General features: G+C 44.4%; 1 protein-coding gene across 2 annotated transcripts in view; it reads right to left on the bottom strand.

Moving 5' to 3' along the window:
• Nucleotides 1–21,112, bottom strand: part of PREX1 (phosphatidylinositol-3,4,5-trisphosphate dependent Rac exchange factor 1) — a 220,968-nt gene that overhangs the window by 70,176 nt on the left and 129,680 nt on the right. For both annotated transcript variants that reach the window (XM_077832160.1, XM_077832161.1), the window contains exons 7-11: nt 20,654–20,787; nt 16,940–17,055; nt 15,322–15,471; nt 10,874–11,021; nt 3,829–3,929 (exon numbers count right to left, since the gene is read on the bottom strand). In XM_077832160.1, coding sequence (XP_077688286.1) covers nt 3,829–3,929; nt 10,874–11,021; nt 15,322–15,471; nt 16,940–17,055; nt 20,654–20,787 — 649 coding nt within the window. The remainder of the gene's footprint in view (nt 1–3,828; nt 3,930–10,873; nt 11,022–15,321; nt 15,472–16,939; nt 17,056–20,653; nt 20,788–21,112) is intronic.

The following is a 21,112-nucleotide window of genomic DNA, read 5'->3' as shown; positions in this document are numbered from 1 at the left end:
CCAAAACTGAAAGCAAATACAGAGGAAGGAGAAGGGCAAGGGAACAGAGCAACCAAAGCATCAGGTAGAGATGAAGGAGGGGAGTGAGCAGTTCCAATCATCCTTGTCATCTCTAATGAGTCATATGACCAGGGCTGAAAGTAAGCTGGTACAGGCCGGGACAGCATACCGGTAAAAAGTAGCCACCGGTACTGGCCCGTAGTCAGCTGACATTAAAGCGCTATTGCGGCAGCGCTTTAACATCGCCACCCCTTTTGTGCCCCACCCCCCCGGGCCGCTGATGTGGGAGGCAAAAGAAGCAGCTGCCCCAGGGCCATGATTTAAAAGGGCCCGGGGCTCCGGCTGCTGCAGCCAGAGCCCCGGGCCCTTTAAATTGCTGCTGGAGCCCTGGGTGGCACGGGCCAGGCAGTGTGGATGGGCTGGCTGGGGGATGCTGACCCCCAGTCCCACCCCTTCCGCCCGAGGCCCCGCCCCTTCCAGGGGCCGGAACTGGCCCCCATACGGGTAAGTGTGGAATGTTACTTTCACCCCTGCATATATCTGACCAAAACTAGCTGGTAGCCCCATGCCTTTTTCTGAAGCCCTATATTCTGGGCTGGGAACCGTGCTTGATGAATTGACTTAAAATGTGGTTTAAAACTGTTTGAGACTAGCTCAATTTAGATGCAATTTGGCCAACCTACAAGAATGGGGATTCATTGGCTGGCCAAAGCTGTTTAAACTGAGTTAGCCTGAGCCAATTTAGTCCCGGGTTTTTGTCTGAGCTGCATAGTGGACGGGCCCCACCCTTAGAAGGCAAAGATTGTTCTTTTGTGGATATTTGGGGATGGGGCAGAACTACCTATAATCTACCTCCTGTCCTGTGGGTGTCTAATGCTGCTTCCTCTCTTTGGCAGGGAGGAAAGATTGTATAAAATTTCAAAGGGTGAAGCTGGTTCCATGTTGCAGAATCTAATCACCATTTTAACATAGGAACACAGGACATAGGACTGGAAGAGACCTGTAGGCTCATCAAGTCCAGCTGCCTGGTACTGAAGGCAAACTCATCATATAATCCTGTTCAGAAGTTTCTCAAGTCCTTTCATACATGGGGAATTTTTGATGCCCTCTGTAATGGCTGCTGATTCTTCCTTCATTGAGAGTCTGAATGCTCTGGGTCTGATACTTCTGAATCTGACTGAGAACTGGTCCTGCGGGGAGATCCCTTTGATCCTTTGTGCCTGGCACAGGTTAGGACAAAGTTCTGATGAAACTCCTTGAGCTCGCTGCTATGCGTACCATGCTGTCACTTACACATCAGCAGCCTCAGATAAAGGAGCCAGGATTAAAGGAGATGAGGAAGCAAAGTGATAAAATGCACAAAGCTCAGCACTCCTGCAAGTCTGATCTGCCAGGGTCTGTTCTGCCTTGCACAGAGCCCTGTTCCCAGAGAAGGTCAGGCAGGCTGGGAGAATCAGCAGTTTTCTCCCAACAGTCACATTATACCAAGTGAAAAACAAAAGATAAGACACATTGCCTAATGTGGGGCTACATTGTGGTGTTTTGGTTTTAACTCAATTCAAGATAAGGAAATGGATATTGTGACTCTCTTCGTGTCAGTAAAACTCATAGCCTAATTACAGGGGATGTTTCCTCAGCTAAAAATAGGGTTGAAGGTGCCTTTTAAAGTATACCAATTGTCACCAGGAGACAGTGACAATAGGAGCTCTAGATACGGGCAATATTTTAAACTCTAGGGATCTGCTCTTTGTCAGGGGCCTCTGGTGGAATGTAATATTTAACTATTTTTGTTTCTCTGTGCTGGGAGATTTTGTTGGGATAGTTGCTAAATCACATCTAAGAACATCCAGACCAATGCCAGGGTGGTCAGCTATAGCAGCTTGGATAGCTGTAATAAAATATCAATACTGGATCATGCAGCCTCAGAAGAGCTTCTTGGGCTGTGCAAGTGATTGGTGTGTGTGTGTAGAGTATGCGATATCTGTATGCATATGCACATGGGGCCATAGTTTCAAGGTTTCAGAACCCACAATTAGGCTCCATTTCTATTTACGCAAGTAAATAAGACATCGGTGTCATAACGGGAGCTCCTGGGTACTGAGCACTTTTGAAAATTTGGCCCCTTATTTTGTTGCCTAAATGGGAGTTGAGCATTTTTGAAAGCCTGGCCCATCGTGTGAGTGCAAACGAATGACTGTGTCTGCACGTTGGTGGTGGAAGTGCATGTGCATGGGGAAATCTGGTGCTGCTGGTATTAGCACACAGCAAGGAAAGGCTTCCCTGTGTTTTGATTAAGAGAAGACAACAGACATCATTTCTTAACACTGTTATAATCACCTGGAAAAAGCCCTTGTGGAGCTGTAATGCCAACAGATTAGTGCTAAAGCAATACAAGTCTAATTAAATAGCTCCCCTATTTAAACTGGATTAGAGATTGCACAGACTTGTGGACAGCTGGTGACTTAAGACCTTAAGGAAAAAAATTCTTATTCCCTTGATGAGCATTTTCCAGCCACATACACCTAATGGCTAGAAACGGGGCACCTGCTGTTTAAATTGTACATGACTGAGTTATTCTGCTTTCTGAAACAGAAAAAGAATGGGAAAGAACAGGAGAAATCTGGGTTTTGAAGGGTACAAAAAGCAGAAGAAAAATCATGCTTGACTAGAAATATGGGGAGTGGGTCAGATTTTCAAACAAGTCAGGTGTGCAAACGCTCACGCAACCACTCATACAAAGAGGCCTCAGAGCCTTAAAAATCTGCCCTAGGATTTCATGTAGAAGGGACATTTCCTGGGCTTCATCAGCAAAGTCACATGACACTTTTAAAAAGATATGCTCTTGGAAAGTGAGCTGGAGGGGACAGATAGTCTCCCGCCCCCATTACTACCTCACTGTATGGCTAGGAATCTCACGGCGTAAGGAGAATACTGTGTGTCTACCAGAAAACACTCCTAACTTCTGCAGCTCCTAAGGCTGACCCTCATTTTTGAAGGGAAATTGTCAAATGTCTCTACACTCAGTCAGCCACAGCCCTCCCTGTTACTCAAGTCTCTGGCCCTTTCCTGACTTGCACAACTCGGCTCTCCTCTCTCGCGTTCCATAGCAGCCATCAAGACTGAAATTGTTGCTCAAGGCTGGATTTTTAAAAATACTAAGTGCAAATGAACACACCATTTTTAGGCCTGTGTGTGTGTGTGTGCGCACGCAACTACTGAGATGGTACACACAAGTCAAGTAATTACAGGCATAAATGGCCGACTAGGTGTGTTTGTGCATCTAAAGTCTGAAAATCTGGCCCTCAGAGAAGACATGTGCCTGGATTGTCATAGATGAGGGCACTGCGCCTGGAATACTGTCCTTCTACTCCCTTGCTCAGTAAAACAGCTAAGAGGCATGGAGAAAGGACCCACTTACTCTGTAATGCATTTGTCTCAAACTCAAGAGTCACTTTTCCTCCATATGCCACTATGTTACCCAGTCCTAGATTGAGAAACGGCCTTGATTTTCACAAGACCGTCACATAGCCTGTCATTGGAGAGATGCGGGCTTGCCTTAGGATGGATGCTGAGTCATTGTTATGACACAACTACCACAAAGGTGGCCCCCTCATGGGAATAACTCCCATTAATGCTAGTTGGAGTTAAATGCCCTCTCACAGTGGGACAATGAGGATTTGAAGCAAACGTTGAAGGAAGCTGTTTGAATGTCATGTGGTTACAGCTAATGTGTACAGGTAACAATGTGAACAACTGCAAGTGCCCTTAAACCAATGTCTCCAGTGTCTTACTAAGATCTGGCACCTTGCTATGACACAGAGCACTCACCATGATGAATGATGCCATTTTCCAATAGAGCTTGTCCCAAGTTGACCCCTTCCTCCGGCTTGCTTATCTCCCCAATCTCCATGAGCCAGGATACAAACTCACTGCAAGGGGAAGTAGAATAGCAAAAGCAATTAGCTCTCTCTCCCTAAGGGCAAGCAAACATGTCTCTGCCAGACATTAACCAACCACTGGTGACTCTTCTTGAAGCACCGCATTAACATCTACACGACATTTCGGCTACAGTACACAGAAGGGAATGACGGCGCCTCTTCTAGACAGCTGGATTTCCTACATTTCTGTGGGAAATGGTCTGCAGATGAAGCATGTTTCCTGTGGGAAACAGTTCCCTTAATTCTCCAAAACTAGAAGACTTGGAGGGAAAGAAGGTCCAATTGGTTCAAAAAGGGCTACAACAGAGACTTATTTTAATGAGTGCTCCAGACTCCCAAATGAAAGCAGAAAAGGAAGGTGTACTAATGCCCTTAAAAAACAATAAATCACAGATAGGGAAATGATATTTTTACCCTGGTATCCATCAAAGCAACGTACATGGCTTGAATTGAAAGATATATTCATCTTACTTCACTGGGTCTGATTCGCCTCCCTCACTGGTTTTGCACTGGGGTAACTCCATCATCTTTAATAGAGTTACATCATTGTAAATTAGAGTAGACTCAGATTGAGTTCAAGTCCTGTTGATAGGCTAATTTAAGGTCATTGCATTAAAGCTGGTGCCTGTCTTATAATTAAATGATTATCAATCCCTCCTACCCTACTAAAAGTTGGTGGTATGTGGCATACTAATTCTGAATGAGCAGGTGAATCACAGTGCTTTGACACATAGCTTGTTTCTATGATGAAGGCAGAGCTGCAAACAGGGCAGAGGAAAACTTCTGAATACAGTTAGCTATGTTGTGTGTGACTCAAGAGTGACAGAATGTATAGAAAATATAAACATTGCCAGCCTGATGAATGGGACACAGGCAGTGCCGTTGGGGGACCTAGCAAATTTGTCGGTTTAATCAGGGACTACACCAGAATATGTAAAATTCATCGAAAAGAACAAAAGGAATATTTGAAAGCAGAGCAACATATGGGAACTCTGAGTTCAATAAACCAGTTGAGTGCCTGCCAATTTGTGTAAGGCTGTTGCTTATCAAAACCAGCATCCATGCCTCCAATTATGGGCTTTTAATGCAGCATTTTTAGCCTTTCTGTGTTTATCACAGGCTGACTCATCCCCGCCCAGGTAGCGTAACTGTTTTGCTTTTAGAACAACAACAATAAGAAACAGCTTCAGCTTGTTGAGGGACTACCATGGAATTGTAATGGCAAAAAGAAAGCGGCAGAACTGCTTCGTTACACCAGCGTCATCTCATAGAAACCAACAGTTTGTAAAAAGACCAGAGTAAAACAGTGATGTATCAAGCCCAACATCTTAGAAGGGTCTCCCAGTGATTCTGAATAAGGAAATAAACTATCAGAGAGATGGGTGGGAATCAAATGCTCCACTCCCATTACTGGGAATAGGAGTTGTGCTACCTAATTATGTGCCTGCAGAATCGCATGCATGTTCCATTGTACCTCTCTGGCATAGCTCCCAATAAGCTTTGCAGGTGCAAACGATACACTTGTGTGCTAACAGGTGTTAGATTATTTAAAGGGCATGTACAAACATTAGAATGTGCAGAGGTGTTTGCAGCTGCAAACTTGCCAATGCATGATTTTGTGTGTGCACAAGTAAAAGCTGAGGGTTGGAAGACTGGCACCTAATACTTTAGGGAAAGAGTATGTGAAATAAATCCTGTATGGAGACACATAGAATCATAGGGTTGAAAGGAACCTCAGGAGGTCATCTAGTCCAACCTGCTGCTCAAAGCAGGACTAATCCCCAATTTTTGCCCCCAATCCCTAAATGGCCCCCTCAAGGATTGAGCTCACAACCCTGGGTTTAGCAGGCTAATGCTCAAACCTCTTCCCCACTATGACAAACACTATGAACTCCTCTTGTAGCCCCGGCGATCCTTTGCTTTCCCCCATGGATTAACGGTGAAGAAGGTAGGATATGTCTTTTCTTTGAGCCAGTCAATGTTACTCCTTGTCTGCCAGAAGGGGTCATTAGCAAATGAAATGAGGAACTAAGCCCCAGGGACTCATGGGAGACCGAATTAGACACTCAGGGTCTGATGTTAAAACACATTTAGTTCAAAAATTAACATGCAATTAAATTGTAGGCGAAGTTACCTGCAATATTATTACCTTTGTGCCTGGAAGTCATGAAAATCAAGTAACTGTGTGTGCAAATGATCACTCAGCTGTCTACCTGGCAATTTGCACGCCCACCCCCTCCTGCTTAACAAATGCATGAGGTTAAAATTCCATCATCCTGTAAACTCCCAATTGTCCTTCTTTGGCTTCAAACAGATGTTTTTTTGGTAACAGTCCAGCAGCTGCCAATATTTCTGGGTCACATACTTCTCAGAGTTTATTAAGTCTGCAGAGCAAACACTTATTTTGTTTGAGAACCAAATGCCATAAAAATCTTAAAGCAGTACTTAAGAAAACCATCTCACTTTGCTAAAGGCTTCAGGGTCTTTGGAGCAGCATTCAGTTATTTTTCTCCATCAGTTCTATTTTTATACTTAAAGAGAACTGTTTTATATTGGGGAGTCCCAGCAAACTCCGGGGATCTAGTTCTACACAAAAAAAGCAGGAGCTGGAAGGGCTGTAGCCTCCCTCTCAGATCTGGGGGCAGATCCGCAGAGGGTATAAATTTTCATAGCGCAAATCAATGAACAATTTGTACCAATTGAGGGTCTGCCCCCTGGTGTCTAAACACGGTTTCACTCCCTGGTCTGTATGTCTGGAATGGAGTACACCACTCTAGAGCTTAGCCAGAAGCCCAGCACACAGCAAAATTTCCCCTAAAGGTAGGGTTGCCAGGCATCCGGTTTTCAACCAGAACGCCTGGTCAAAAAGGGACCCTGGTGGCTCTGGTCAGCACTGCTGACTGGGCCATTAAAAGTCTGGTTGGCAGTGCAGAGGGGCTAAGGCAGGCTCCCTGCCTGCTATGGCTCTGTGCAGTTCCCAGAAGTGGTTGGCATGTCCCTGCAGCTCCTAGGCCCAGGGGCAGCCAGAGAGGCTATGCATGCTGCCCCTACCCTGAGCACCAGCTCCGCATCTCCCATTGTCCAGGAACCGCATCCAATGGGAGCTGTGGGGGTGGTGCATGCGGGTACGGGCAGCGTGCAGAGCCCCCTGGCCACCCATGTGCCTAGGAACCGCAGGGACATACCATCCGCTTCTGGGAGCCACCTGAGGTAAGCACTGCCCAGAGCTTGCATCCCGAACCCCCTCCTGCACTACAACCCCTGCTCCAGCCCTGAGCCCCCTCCCGGAGCATGCACTCTGCACCCCTTCCCACACCCCAACCCCTGCCCCCTCCCGGAGCCCTCACCCTGCACCGTCTCCTGCACCCCAAACCCAGCCCTGAGCCCCTTCTCTCACTCAAACTCTCTCCCAGAGCCCATACCCTGCACCCCCTCCTGCACCCAAACTCCCTCCCAGCATTCGGCCCCAACCTGGAGTCCCCGTCTGCATCCCAAAACACTCATTCCCTGCCCTACCCCAGAGCCCGCACCCCAGCCAGAGCCCTCACCCCTCCCACACCCCAACCTCTTGCTCCAGCTTGGTGAAAATGAGCAAGTGAGCGAGGATGGGGGAGAGCAAGCAATGGAGGGAGGGGGATGGAATGAACAGGGGCAGGGCCTCAAAAAGCAGGCAGAATACGGGCAGGGCCTCGGGGAAGGGGCAGGGCAGGGTTGTTTGGTTTTCTGCAATTAGAAAGTTGGTAACCAGTGCCTACCACAAATGTGTTAGTTAATTTGGTGCTATTTGGGAATGTCGTTGAGTCACATTCTACTACATACATGATTTCAGTGTTAGCTGTATGCACCTGTGTGAGGGCAGAATTTAGCCCTTGGTATTTAAACATAATCTCTCTGAGGAATTGTCTATAATCCTGCCTTTCTATTTCAATAAAATGCACTTTAAAGCCCTAAATATATGGTCATCCATTTCACTTGTCACTTCAATCGGTAGAAAGTGGTATAGATGGCCAATTTAGGTCCTGGGGGCAAGAAGGTGCTTGGACACTTTTGCCTCAGCTTAAATAGGGTCCACGGGCAAATACTCAGCTCTGCTCGGCTCAGGTGGGGTTGGGAGATGGGGTAAAGCTTGTTATAAGCCCCCTTGGCACTTGTCGGATCCCTGCTTTGTACCCAGCATAATTTAGATTAGTCTTAATTCTAAATTCTGACAGCCACATCACTTCTCCCAACTCCTGAAGTTACTGGGTTTCTGCTCCTCAAGAAATACACAGAAAAATCTTTCCAACCCATTTAGGTTGCTCCAATCTGCCCAGACACATTTGAAACTTTCTAGGGTTGCTAACCCCTCTACATTGCAAAACTCAGGAAAAAAAGTACAAAAAGCAACCCTTGTGGCAAATGCATTCTTGACACTAAAGCATCCCTTTCACAGAGTATGATTATTTGCATACCTGTATGGTCTGCCAGTGCACCTGAAGAGAACTTAGCAAGGTGGATTTACTCTCTAATAAATCATTCCTTGGAATCCAATTCCAGAGAGAGTCCAAAAAATAAATACACTTGATATTTCTATAACTCATAACATCAGAGTGTGGGAGGCAGTTATGGCTAGTTCACAGCACATCAGTGTTAGCTTTTCCCTCCACAGCCACACTTTCTCCCTTGACTCATTTAGAGCTATTGCTCTAGTGCAGTAGGATCCTGCGAGATAGTCTAAGGGCAAGAGTGAAATGAGTTTAGCAGCCTCAATCTTATTCTCAGCTGACACATGCCTGTACCTCAAAACCACCAGGCACCCACTGGGAAAAATTAGTGGGTGATCTGCACCCACTGGCAGCCAAGACCCCCTCCTCCCCGCCCCACCTCCTCCTCTGCCACCTTCTCTTCCCCCCCCTGAGCATGCCGCGTCTCTCCTCCTCCGCCTACCTCCCAGCACTTCCCCCCGGCCGCTGCCAAACAGCTGTTTGGTGGCGTGCTGGGAGGGAGGGAGGGAGGAAGGGGGAGGAGCGGGAACGTGGCATGCTCAGGGGAGGAGGCGGGGCCGGGGATTTGGGGAACGGGTTGGAATAGGGGCAGGGAGGGGGCGGAGTTGGAGTGGGGACTTTGGGGAAGGGGTTGGAATGGATTTAGGGCAGGGCCACATGGAAGGGGTGGAATGGGGGCAGGGCCGGGGCAGAGAGGGGGTCGAGCACCCAGGGGAAAGCAGGGAAGTTGGCGCCTATGCACACAATTCAACACGACAGTAACTTCTTCTTTGAGATCCTGGGCTGGAATGGCCCACAAATGTGCAGGTAACCACTGAAATGAATTGTTCAGGGCAAGCCCAGGAATGGAATGGCAAGTCTGCAAAAAGGCTAAGATTGAAATGCATTGGCTGAGCTGTACTGGGGACCCAGGACTAGAATAGCAAAGTTGCTTTAGGTAAAGGCTGAAGTGTACTGGCAAAGCTACTTTTTATGGAGAAGAGTAGCATTCTGGATGAAATAGCAGGGACACAATAGTTCAGGATTAAGGTGCTTTGGTAGGTCATGGGTCCTAGGAGGGATCAGGATTGTGGGACATTGGCAGAACTGCATCAGGTTTCCAAGACTGGAATATCAGGCTTGTTGCCAGGCAGGACTGAGGGCAATGAGCAGAAGAAAGTGTGAAACATTTACAATACCAAAAAGAGTATGTTTAAAAAGAAAGAGCTTGACCAGGAAATTCCATGACTCTTGAAACTAGATAAAATACAGGGACTCAGCAAAAGAGGGAGGGATAGCTCAGTGGTTTGAGCATTAGCCTGCTAAACCTAAGGTTGTGAGTTCAATCCTGGAGGGGGCCATTTAGGGGTATCTGGGGCACAAATTGGAGATTGGTCCTGCTTTGAGCAGGGGGTTGGACTAGATGATCTCCTGAGGTCCCTTCCAACCCTGATATTCTATTGTGAGAACACAACCTTTTGGTCTGGCACTTCTGGTTGTGCATAAACTGGGAAATACTAGAACTTGCCTCACGTCCAGAGCCAAGCTTTCCATGTGAATGTAGCAAAATAAAAAGGAGTCAAGCACTTTCACTCTACCAGGAATACCAATCTGTCCATCAAGACTGCTGTCTGTCAGGCATAAAGACAGTGCATCACTTCCACTTCACATACACCCAAGGGCTGCTGCATGCAAACCACCTCGCTACAGTGATTGGGAACAGGAGGGAGGGGAAGTATCTGGATAAGCTGTCTCTCAAAATTATTTTTTCCCAGCTGATAATTTCAACTATAGGCAGTCGAGTCGGAAAAGTCTTCTCAGGTCACCAACTCTGACTCCCTGTGAGCTGTGCAGGACATTTCCCTACAATAGTCCCACTAGTGCCTTATCTAATCTCTCCTTGACCGCCTCTTGTAATGGTGCTCTGGCAGCTCCACAGTGTCTCTTCCAAGACATAATCTCTGTGACGGTTAAGAATTATTTCCTAATGTCTAGCCTGACTGAGAGATTTTTCTCCCATAAGAAAGTCCTTTTTATCCCTTACTTCTACAAGACATGAGGTCTCCTGTTCAATTTATGTTGTCTCTGGTGAGCAATAACTAAATGAGCACACTCTAGATTTGATACTGAGGCTGGTGTAGCTCTACTGGGTTCAAACGTTGCTCATAAAGCATCCCCTACAGGTGGGCTATCAGGAGGTTAGGCTCTTTTCCTTACTCCTGCTGCCGATCTGAAATAATTGTTGTGAAATATTCCACAGTGGAATGTGCTGCTATTGTACAGCCTGCACAGAGCACTGAATAGAAATTAATGATTAATTTTAATGAACTGCAGCTGTAATGGGGGTTATGGCCTTTCCGATTAAACCCTGGCAAAGCACAGCTGATCTACCCTCACAATACCATCCACAGAAAACCCAGTCCCTTCGGTTAATTGGCATGAAAGGGCCTTTTCAAACCAAACATCACTTACTTGCCAAGAAAGCACTTGGGAACAGTGCTTAATTTTCTCCTCCTGTCTTTGATAAGGTTCACTTTCTTGGTCATCATCATGTGATACAGCTTCTCTCCTTTCTCCGCAATCATGACGTACGCATCCCGCTCCATCCCCAGTTTCAGACCTGGAATACAAAGCAGGAGTTCCCTCAGATCCTGGCCATCAAAGCATTCGCTCAAAGCCAAAAGTTGAGGCCAGACGCATACGCAAAGCACCAGCAGCCACACGGGACAATAAGAGTTTATGGCAGTGTCTTATTTTACAAGCATTGGGAAAGTGGGCCCCTTCACAATCTGGATGCAAAATTGACGGGTGGTTCAGTGCGCAGGTGAAGCTTGCATCCTTTCTTCTGAGTTTCCCATGGAGATCATCAGCTCAGAAACAAAGGACCCCAAACACGAGGCTTCCATCACATCCCACATAGTGGAATGTTCTCAGAAACATGCACTGAGAACATGCACGAGTTGGAACAAACAAACAAACAAACAAACAAATCATTCCCCATTCACTCCTGGTGCCGCTGTAACCCTCACAAGAATTAGTTCAAGATGACAGAAATTTTGTCAGAACAGATGATTTTAAGAGACTTCCATCATTGGGGCCAAAATTCTGTTGACAGTAAATCCAGATCCTGACTTAAACCCAATCTAGATATGAATGCTGATTCCTCGGCTTACCGCCAGTAAATAAGCTGTTTATAAATGCCCCTGTGCTAGACGATACACTGTGGCTACCATATCAAGCAGCCAGCTGGAGAGATACTGGATGACTTAGGCAAGTGGTGATGGGATATAGGAAGGGTGTCACCTTCCAGCTCTCAGTTTGCATGTGGCCCAATTTAATCATGACTGAAAGTTGCAACAACCAGACGGCTAGTCTGAAATCAGCCTATTGGTCTGACACCATCTCCTAGTGAACATGCATCCATGTCACAGCTGGCCTTTCTTATCTTATGAAAGACCATGGAAACTATCTTTTTGCCCCTGCCATCGAGGGTTAAGGCACTTGGGTGGGACAGAGCATGGAGGTAGCACACACTGCTGTTGTCTGTGCTGTACCTGTCTGGCAAATGAACAGAGGACTTCATTTTCCAGTTATTTTATTCTGGCACCTTTCACCAGCAGTACATTCACTTTATAGACTAAAGCAACAGCCTGAAAGGCTAGTTAGATAGAGAGATACATAATTATCTCTAAAGGCTGCCGAGTTTACCCCTTCTAGCCTTATTTTATGTTTGAAGAAATAAAGTTGAACATAAATTAACACCTCTGATAGCCACCAATTATTCACCACAGTGCCTTTGAGTTTTTTCAAACGGTTATTGCATTTGTTTCATAGGTTTGGCACATGTGCTTAAGAAGTGAGAGTCTTATGCAATATTTCATTCTGAAAAGGTAGCATGTTTCATGTATCCAATATCTGCCTAAAGGTTTTGGTTCTGCAGACCTCCTGACTTAGTATTACTTCCCCTATCCTATGATCTGATTCAAATATGTATGCTGTTATGTGTAGCCAAAGCTAATTTGCAATGTGAACTTGTGATAGAAAACAGCCAGTGTAATAGTACACATGTTTCATTCTGGTCTGACATGACCGAATTCCCCACGCTCCGATGTAAACAGCAGACTAGAATGAACATTCTACACAGCTTATTCCAGGATCACACAGAATTGGGAAGCTCACCAAGGTTTCTAATCCAAACACTGATAGCTCTGTGACCTTGCAAGTACTGAGTCAAATGAAGCTTTCCAATAAGGTCTGGAATGTCTGACATGATAGTCGTGTTTATCCAGAGTTCCTGTCATCGACTGCCACGTCATAAACCAGGATGATGAAAAGCAGCCGGAAAAAAAAAGACAGAGTGGCTGATGCTGCACATAAAATTTTGAGAAATTTTCCATTTAAATATAATTTCGCTTCCTTCACCAAGATTTTCTGTATTTTTTTCCTAAGGATTTTGTTGTGTATTTTTATTGTTGTTGTTGTTGTTAAGAGTTCAGCTACCCCAACAGATGGTTCCTCACCTGAGTCAGAATTCTCTGTTTGAAAGGCACAATAATAATAATTGATATTTCTCTATAACTTTCCACCTGAGGATCTAAAAGCATTCTACAAATATTACATTTCATACTATGGCCCCAAAGTAGGAAAGTATTGTTTCCCCTGCTTTACAGAGGCACACACCGTGGCACACAGTGGATGAGGTCATAATTATCAAAAAGTAACCAACAATTTTGAATCAAGGTTGTAGAATTGGAGTACGTGTCTAAGCAGAATGGACCCCGGGCGCTGGACAGCAGCAGAGCATGGGGTGGCAGCCAGGACCCGGGGTGTGGGGCGGCAACAAAGACCTTGGGCGTGGGGTGGTAGCTGGGAGCCCAGGGGTGCTGCAGCACCCCCCGCACCCGTAGTTCCCGTGCCTATGTATACCAGCAAAGAGCCTGTATCATTACAATACTCTAATTTTTAAGTGTTCTTGTGGTTCTGCTTTGTCCCCAACCATCCCGATGGTTGTCTCTTCTCTCCCCTGCCCAACCATTTATTTAACCATGGTTCTGTTTGTCTCACCCTTTCTCTTTTGTTTCTTATTAAACCTTTCTCTCTTTTTTATTTTTAACCTGATTGCACAAAACATCAAGCTGCCATAAAACAAGAATTTCATCTGCAATGAAGATTTGGAGTGACTTGGGCTAGTGTTCTGAGCATAGGCCTGGGAGCCAGGAACTTCATTTGAATGAAAAATGCTAAAGTAGCACAGCAGGATCCCTCTGTTAGAATGTGATGCAGAATTGATTAGTGAGCAGAGACCTCCCAGCCTCCAATGGTTTGAAACATTCTTTAAAAAGGTAAAACTCTCTCACTGGCCTTCAGAGATATTCCTTCTCGTATTGATTTTGGCCTGAGGTTAGGAGTTCACTTTCATTTATGCTATGGCTGGACAGTATTCTGAAGCTGGTTTCCCTATTATTGGCAGGTACCTTGGCATTCAGCTATGACAAGGCATGCTATCAATGATTCTTGTATTCCAAGATAACAGCCCACATTGGAATTTGTATTGTATTACACTACTCTGTACTGCATTTTATCATGCCATAAAGTATTGTATTATAATAATTAGAGTTGGGATTTCCAAAGCAGCCTGAGGGATTTAGGCACCTAACTCCAATTAAATTTCAGTGGGATTTTGGTGTCCATCTTCCTTAAAATCCTTTGAAATTCCTAGTGAAAACCAGGATCACTTAACATTTATAGGGCTTAGGTAAAAAAGGGGTCTCAAACTGACCTAAGTTTGTGCTGGCAGAAGTAGGTAGTTACAGCTGCAAATGAGGCCAACTGCACCCTCAAAACAGTGCCTGCAAAATGGGAGGATACTTCTATAGGTCAGGCTCCTAATCTCCAAAGTGCTTTGGAAATGTTAACTGGCCACACCTCTGCCAATGAGTTATTGTTCCCATTCTGAAGATAGGGAAACAGGCTGAGTAGTCAAATAACTTGTCTGAGGCTACAGAGCGAGTTGGTGTCAGAACCTTTTCACTCAAGGATTCCTGGCTCCCCATCCTGTGTTTAGGCTCCATCGACCTTACCTCTCTCTTACAGAACAGTTCGATCAGACAATCATTCAGTGTTTCATTCAGTTCCAGAAAGATAAAAGCGACACAAACATTTGCACAGATTTGTCAGCATTCCTAGTCTGCGAAGTCCAAACAGTCCCGAAGATGTTCTCCCTGAATTGTTTTATTTCAATGCACAGCCCAGAAACATTTAGGTTGACTCCTTGTGAGGATGAGATTGTAGCACTGCCTGGCAAAAGACTGTTTTTTTCCATCTTGCAGACTCTATTTACAAATAAAAGACTTAAAAATCGATTAAGTGTAGACGTTTCAAAGTGCTTCAATGCATAAAAGAAACTGACAATTTGATTCCTGTAAATATAATGATGCATGGGGATTAAAATGCCATGGGGTAAATTAAGAAGTAGATGCTTCCAGTCACTTGATTCTCTTGTCATTAAAGTTGGCCATTAAAAAGCCACTGTCATACAGAGGAAAACTTTAAGAAACTAAAAAGAAAAGGAGTACTTGTGGCACCTTAGAGAGTAACCAATTTATTTGAGCATAAGCTTTCGTGAGCTACAGCTCACTTCATCGGATGTAAGCTGTAGCTCACGAAAGCTTAAGCTCAAATAAATTGGTTAGTCTCTAAGGTGCCACAAGTACTCCTTTTCTTTTTGCGAATACAGACTAACACGGCTGTTACTCTGAAATCTTTAAGAAACTAGAACAGCTTCTCTCTCCCTCTGACACATTCATAGTCACCCAAACATGTACGCACACATCCATGTATGCCTACACACGTGTTCACATACACAGTGTCTCTCCTGTGTGAGTCACTCAGTGCTGTTAGAATATATGCCATTCACTTACTCTCTCTCTGTTCCCTTTCCTTGATTATAGCATCAAGCCATTTCTGTTTGTCCTCTGGAGTCTTGGCCATACAGACAAACCATTTGTTTTTGGCAGTGTTGTGTATCTTCCAGCCATTAGTCACCGTGTAGCCATTGCTGTGGTAATCTGCTGCAAAAACACAAAGCACAGCCCAGACAGTGAATGGAAGGCCTGGCCCTTTAATGAAAACAAATTAACCTTGGACAACTTTGGCCACAATTTCCATATTTAAATGCCCTGAATTTCACAGGTGATGGACACTTGCAGCTCTCTTATGGAAGTCAATGGAAACTGAAGGTGCTTAGCTCCTCTGAAAATCTAATACTCATGTAGGTACCTATCTTTAGTGTGCTAAGTTTGAAACTTGGGTTCTTGTACGTTATGGGCCTGAAACTGTGACTGCTCAACAATCAGAAATCCCACTGATGGCAGTGGGAGTTCCATGCCTGAGGAGCAGTCCCTCAGTCAGCAAGAGTCTGAACAAGTCTCATTCCAAGAGCCATGTTAACAGTGGAAGTCCGCAGTGGGCTCACCGATGGCTTGAGTTCCAGTGAAAATACACTGATGTATTTATGTTTTGTATTAGACAAATCCCTTAGTGCAAGATCCTGCCAAGGAAAGTGAAAAGTGTCAAAGTACAGCCTTAGAGGCTGAAATTCTCTCATCACCCCAGCATAAATGACATATGGCAGGGAGTGGCAGTGCACACCTGGAAGTGACACACACTCCCTCACACATGGACACATATACACACCGTGTTTTCCCAAGAGATCTCCTCTAGTTCAAACAGTGATTCATTCAGAGCACTCCTTATGGCCTGTGTTATATAGGAGGTCTGACTGCCTGATCACAGTGGTCCCTTCTGGCATTGGAAGCAATGAATCCATGAACCATCCCCTGGTTTCTCTGCTACAACCCAGACCTACAGCAACCTATAGTGTGAATCCTTTTCAGTCTCCATGTCCATGGCCTCAGCCCCAAAAGGGGCCTAATTAGTGATGCTTTATAGCTTGGCCTCATCGTACTAGAAGCTTTCAAATGAAAATCCTTTAAAGAAAATATCTGGATCTAAAATGTTGAGTGAAACAAAATCTGCTCTTTGTCAATATTCTCCATTCTGAGCCTCCTGGGAATCCACTAGCTCCTCCCCACAACTTACATTGGGAGAATTTTTGCATTAAGAACATAGGACTCTTGCATTGTCCCCTTAGCCTGCCCCTGGCCTCAAGGACAGAATACCAACCCCATGACCCAGTGCAATAGCAAGAGGTGGGCCACTGAGGATTTGAACTGAAACCCACTAGTTCTTTTCTATCAACGCCAAATTCCAGTGCCAGCCCACAAGGACAGTAATATCTGATCATATTTCATTCATGGCAGCAAATCCTTTATAAATGGCTTGATTCTCAGGGTAACAATTGACAATATTTCAGATGACAAGAGTATATAATACTTTTTGCTGCTCACATGGGGCCTGAGTCAAAGGCCCAGGGAAGGACCCAAACTGCAACCAGATGCAGTACTTTTGTACTTTGCAGTTTACCAAGAGAGGCTATGGACCTGCTCTGTCCTTAGAGGGAGAAATCTGATCTCTTACCTGTCCCATCTTCCACATTCTCCACTTCCATGACCTCTGTGTTTATTCGGCCCCTGAAGATATAGAGGGATCCGTTGATTGACTTGGTACGTTTAGACGCCTTTTTCCCAGCAACTCTGCAATTAGGAATCAGAAATGCAGTTAATAGCTCTCCTTTATCTTTGCCCAGAGGAAGAGATTGGAGTTTGTAAATGTGTTGGCTTTCTTTTAAAGATCTTTAAAATAATTTGTAGTAATCCTGTTTTCAATTTACTTTATTAGGAGCTGGGAAAGTAACTATTAATAAGGCAGTAAAAATAATATACTAAATGCAATGAAAACCTGGGGCTGATGGATTTATATTGTTACCAATTCTACATGTGAATAAACAAGTGTAGCTGATAACAAATATCTTGCTTTAAATCTAGTGAACACTAGAAACAATAGTTCCACTCCGTTTGAGATATATTAAGACTAAAAAAAACCACCATGCCAACTGCATCCACATTATTCCAATTTCACTTTTCATGGGGATCTGACCACTTAATATAGTAATTAAATTATTCTATTGCACAACATGTCAATGATAACCATGCCATGTTGTCAGCGTAGCAAAAAGATCTAACAGCTGCATTTTGCAAGGTTTAATGAGCATTTTGACCTCTCTGAGTTTTGCTTTGTTGTGGGTTTGAACCAACCAGAAATGTCAGCACAGATTTCAGTGGACACAGCTGAATTCCACATGTTATTTGATGAAACCTCCAGTTTTGCATGATTTTGAGGTAAAATGTTAAATTTGGCCTCTGTTTGGTTGACAGTTTTTGGAAACTTTCAGAAACTCCATTCTGAGTTCATAGCTGGCAGTGAAACACACAGAGGCTAGTGTTACATGGTTTGCTATATGCATTTTGAAAGTCTTTGCATGTTGCATTCATACCATCATTGTTTGGTATAACAGCCCCATTGATGCAACCTTTGCATCAGAGTTTGTACCCTGATCATTCAATTTACAGAAGAATCTCTGTTAAAGTGTCTTGTTAAAAAACCTAGGAAAGGCCTTTTCATTGTTATGTCCTGGGCCTTTATGCATAGAAGATGTTTAAAACTATCCAGCTGGCACCTGCTGTGCTTTAATTGGCTCTCATATTTAAAAATAACCCCACTATATGAACCAGCACAAAACTGGCCAAATGAGCATCGTTTAAGATGGCAGGTGTTCAAATTCTGTGACATTAAGGGGCAGCCGTCGTGACATGCCAGGAGTCCAAGAGACATAAATAATGTTGCGATAAAAAGAGCTAGTCATAGAATTTCTGTTGAAATGAAAAACAGGTGTCAGAGGTCGGGGCAGTAGAGAATCAAAAAACTTTTGTGAACATTATCTTTCATTTTCCAGCTAGCACTGGTGATAAATACAAGTTGGTGATGATCAGATATTTACATGCAATCAGATTGACAAGGGTTGAAATCTTAGAGTCATTAGATCATTTCCTCAAGGGGACTGAGTTGATTCAAAAGAGAAGCTCTCCAGACAGCCCTGATGAAGACCTTCGGATAGACAGCCAATTTCCCCAAATGAGGCATATTGTTCCTGACATCAGGACGCAATTTGAACAGCAATCAAAGCGGCTTCTAGCGTAACAAAACAATACTCAGCCCTGAAAATCTGTGTCATCAGTTTGTCAGACTTTGCTAGGCCTCTGTAAAAGATCAAACAGCAAACCTGCATTTAAAAATCTGGGTCCGGACTCTGATCCCAAACCCATTTTACGGTGGTGTAACTCCACTGAGCTTAACAGATCAACTTCTGATTTACACCAGAGTGAGAGTCCATATTTTCCAAAACAGAGCAGCAGCATTTTGTCTTATTGTTGACATTTTACTGAAAGTTGTGGGCCTGATTCTGATCTCAGTTACACTGGAGTAAATCAGGAGTAATGCCAATGGAGTTAGACCAGTTAAAATCAGCGTAAGTGAGATCAGAATCAGGTGATTAGGCTTTAAGCCAGGCACCACTGTAGAAAGTGTTAACTTTCACAAAATCTGCATCCCATTAATGTGTCAGTTGTTTTCATGCAGCTGGCTGACAGACAATGCTATCACTTTTGCATAGACTTTCATTTCCACTCAGGACCAAATTATAAATAGCAGCTAGACAAGGGAAATATCCAAAATTAAAGTAGCCTTTTAGTCCCTAAATATATCTTTCATATTATGCAATGCCCAAAGGCTTCTTTGAATACTCTGCTTTTTAATGGAAATCATATTCTGGAGATTTGGATAGTCCATGTTACGTTATTGAAGAAAGAGAAACAACACTGATCCCTTGGGGGAACTCAAAGCGTTGGAGCAGCCTGGTCCGATCCCACGCCAGAGTACAGAGTAGCTCAGTAATGTCTGCTGTGCAAAAACACAGACACTTGCTTAAAAGGCAGTGGAACATTTTGTTTCCTAAAACTTAGTGTTCCAGGAAGAGTGCAAAAGGGGACGGGTTGTACCAACATAAACTACAAAGAGAACCAGAGAGCGAGAAAGCTCTTAGGCAGGCCAAAACTGAGCAGTAAAAGGTCAGATCCAACATTCTGAGTGTGAGGCTTCCTTCAGGAATGATTTGTAAAGGGGGAAAAGGAGCACCTTTAGCAGAGAGAGGAGAGGAGAGGAAATTGGTGAGGGTTATGAGAGGGGATATAATAGGAAGCAAGGAACGAAGAATGAAGGGAAAAGTAGGGAAAGGGGAAGGTGTGGGGATGAGATATGAGCCATGAAGGAAGAAATAAAAGTTGAAAGGAGAGTCAAATCAATACAACGTGGACTAATTGCTGTAGTAGCTATATCTGTGAAGAGCCTTGCACACTGTCAATGCTACATTAGTAATAATAGTTTATGCTAATAGGGCTATAAGGTGGCAAGATGGGAGAGTTAGTGTTACCAGGAAAAGAAGGGAAAATAATGAATATAGTTCTGTGGCTGGGAGCCTGGAAACCCTGGGATCCCAGACCCTGGGGCAATCCTCATAGGGATGTTGCCCCACAGCCATAGACCACGGAAGCCCTGGGGTCCCTAAATCTGAGGCCCATGCTCCCCAGCAACCCACCAGGGTTCCATGGACACCAAGCCTATGTTTCAGCGGAAATTCGTCAAAACTGACACATTTCTAGAGAATATTCCAGTTTCAATGAATCTGCGTTTTCTGTCAAAAAAACCCTCTGTTCCATCAGAAATTTCCTAACCAGCTCTACTCCTGTGGCCTGTCTTCTCCTTCCATTCTCTCTGGATTCCTCCTCTTGTCTCCTCTGCCCTCTCCTGATTTCACATCTTTCACTTGGCCCCTCTTCTGCTTGGAACAACCTGCCAATGAATAGTGGCGAATTGCCCTTCTTCACAGCATTCCTGAAGACTCACCTGCTCTATGAAGCTTTTCAGCTGTAAGGGCCACACCTTACTCTGTTTCTTCTGTGCTGTATCAACTCATGCCTTTAGACTATACATTTTTCAGGGCAGGGACTCTGTTACTGGTCTGCACACTTATCCTGGTGTATAGCACTTTGTATGTCCACCCGACTGAATGAACAACAGTAGTAAAAGCAGATGAAAGGAACAGATAATAAACCTGTGACTCAGTCCTAGAGGCTGATGGGAGATAGCATAGATGATCGGCTGTTGCTGTTTTTCCCCTGGTGGAAGAGGTACATTTAAGAATTATCCCATAAGCCTGTTAATGCCTCTGGGGCTCACCTGGATTTCCGCTTGCAGTAGACCAGAAGGTTATCGAACAGAAAAAATGTTCTCTCCTGGATGTTTCCTGCTGAGATTTTCAACAAAGTCCCTTGGAGCAGGAGTTGTGTGCAGATATCAGTCAGATTGGACCCCTAGAGCAGAGAGAGACCATTTTATTTATTTTACCTTTTCTATTCCGAGGGTTCAAACATCGTTACTAATAATCTATGCATTTGTTTATCACATCTGTCACAACTAGAGCTGGGCAACATTTTTCAGACAGTTTATTGCCCCAAAAATGCAGTTTCGGGTTGACTGAAACTATTTGTGAATCAGAGTCAGATTTGGCTAATAGTTTTGGCAAAGAAAGAAAGAAGTGAGAGTAACGCATACAGCTCTGTGATATTTGGTTTTGCCACTGACCTGAAAAACCAATTATTTACTCAGCTCTAATCACAACTACTGAATGGTGAACTT

The sequence above is a fragment of the Eretmochelys imbricata genome, chromosome 13, assembly GCF_965152235.1.
Source record: "Eretmochelys imbricata isolate rEreImb1 chromosome 13, rEreImb1.hap1, whole genome shotgun sequence".
Lineage (NCBI taxonomy): Eukaryota > Metazoa > Chordata > Testudines > Cheloniidae > Eretmochelys > Eretmochelys imbricata.
This window is presented reverse-complemented; position numbering and strand designations above follow the sequence as displayed.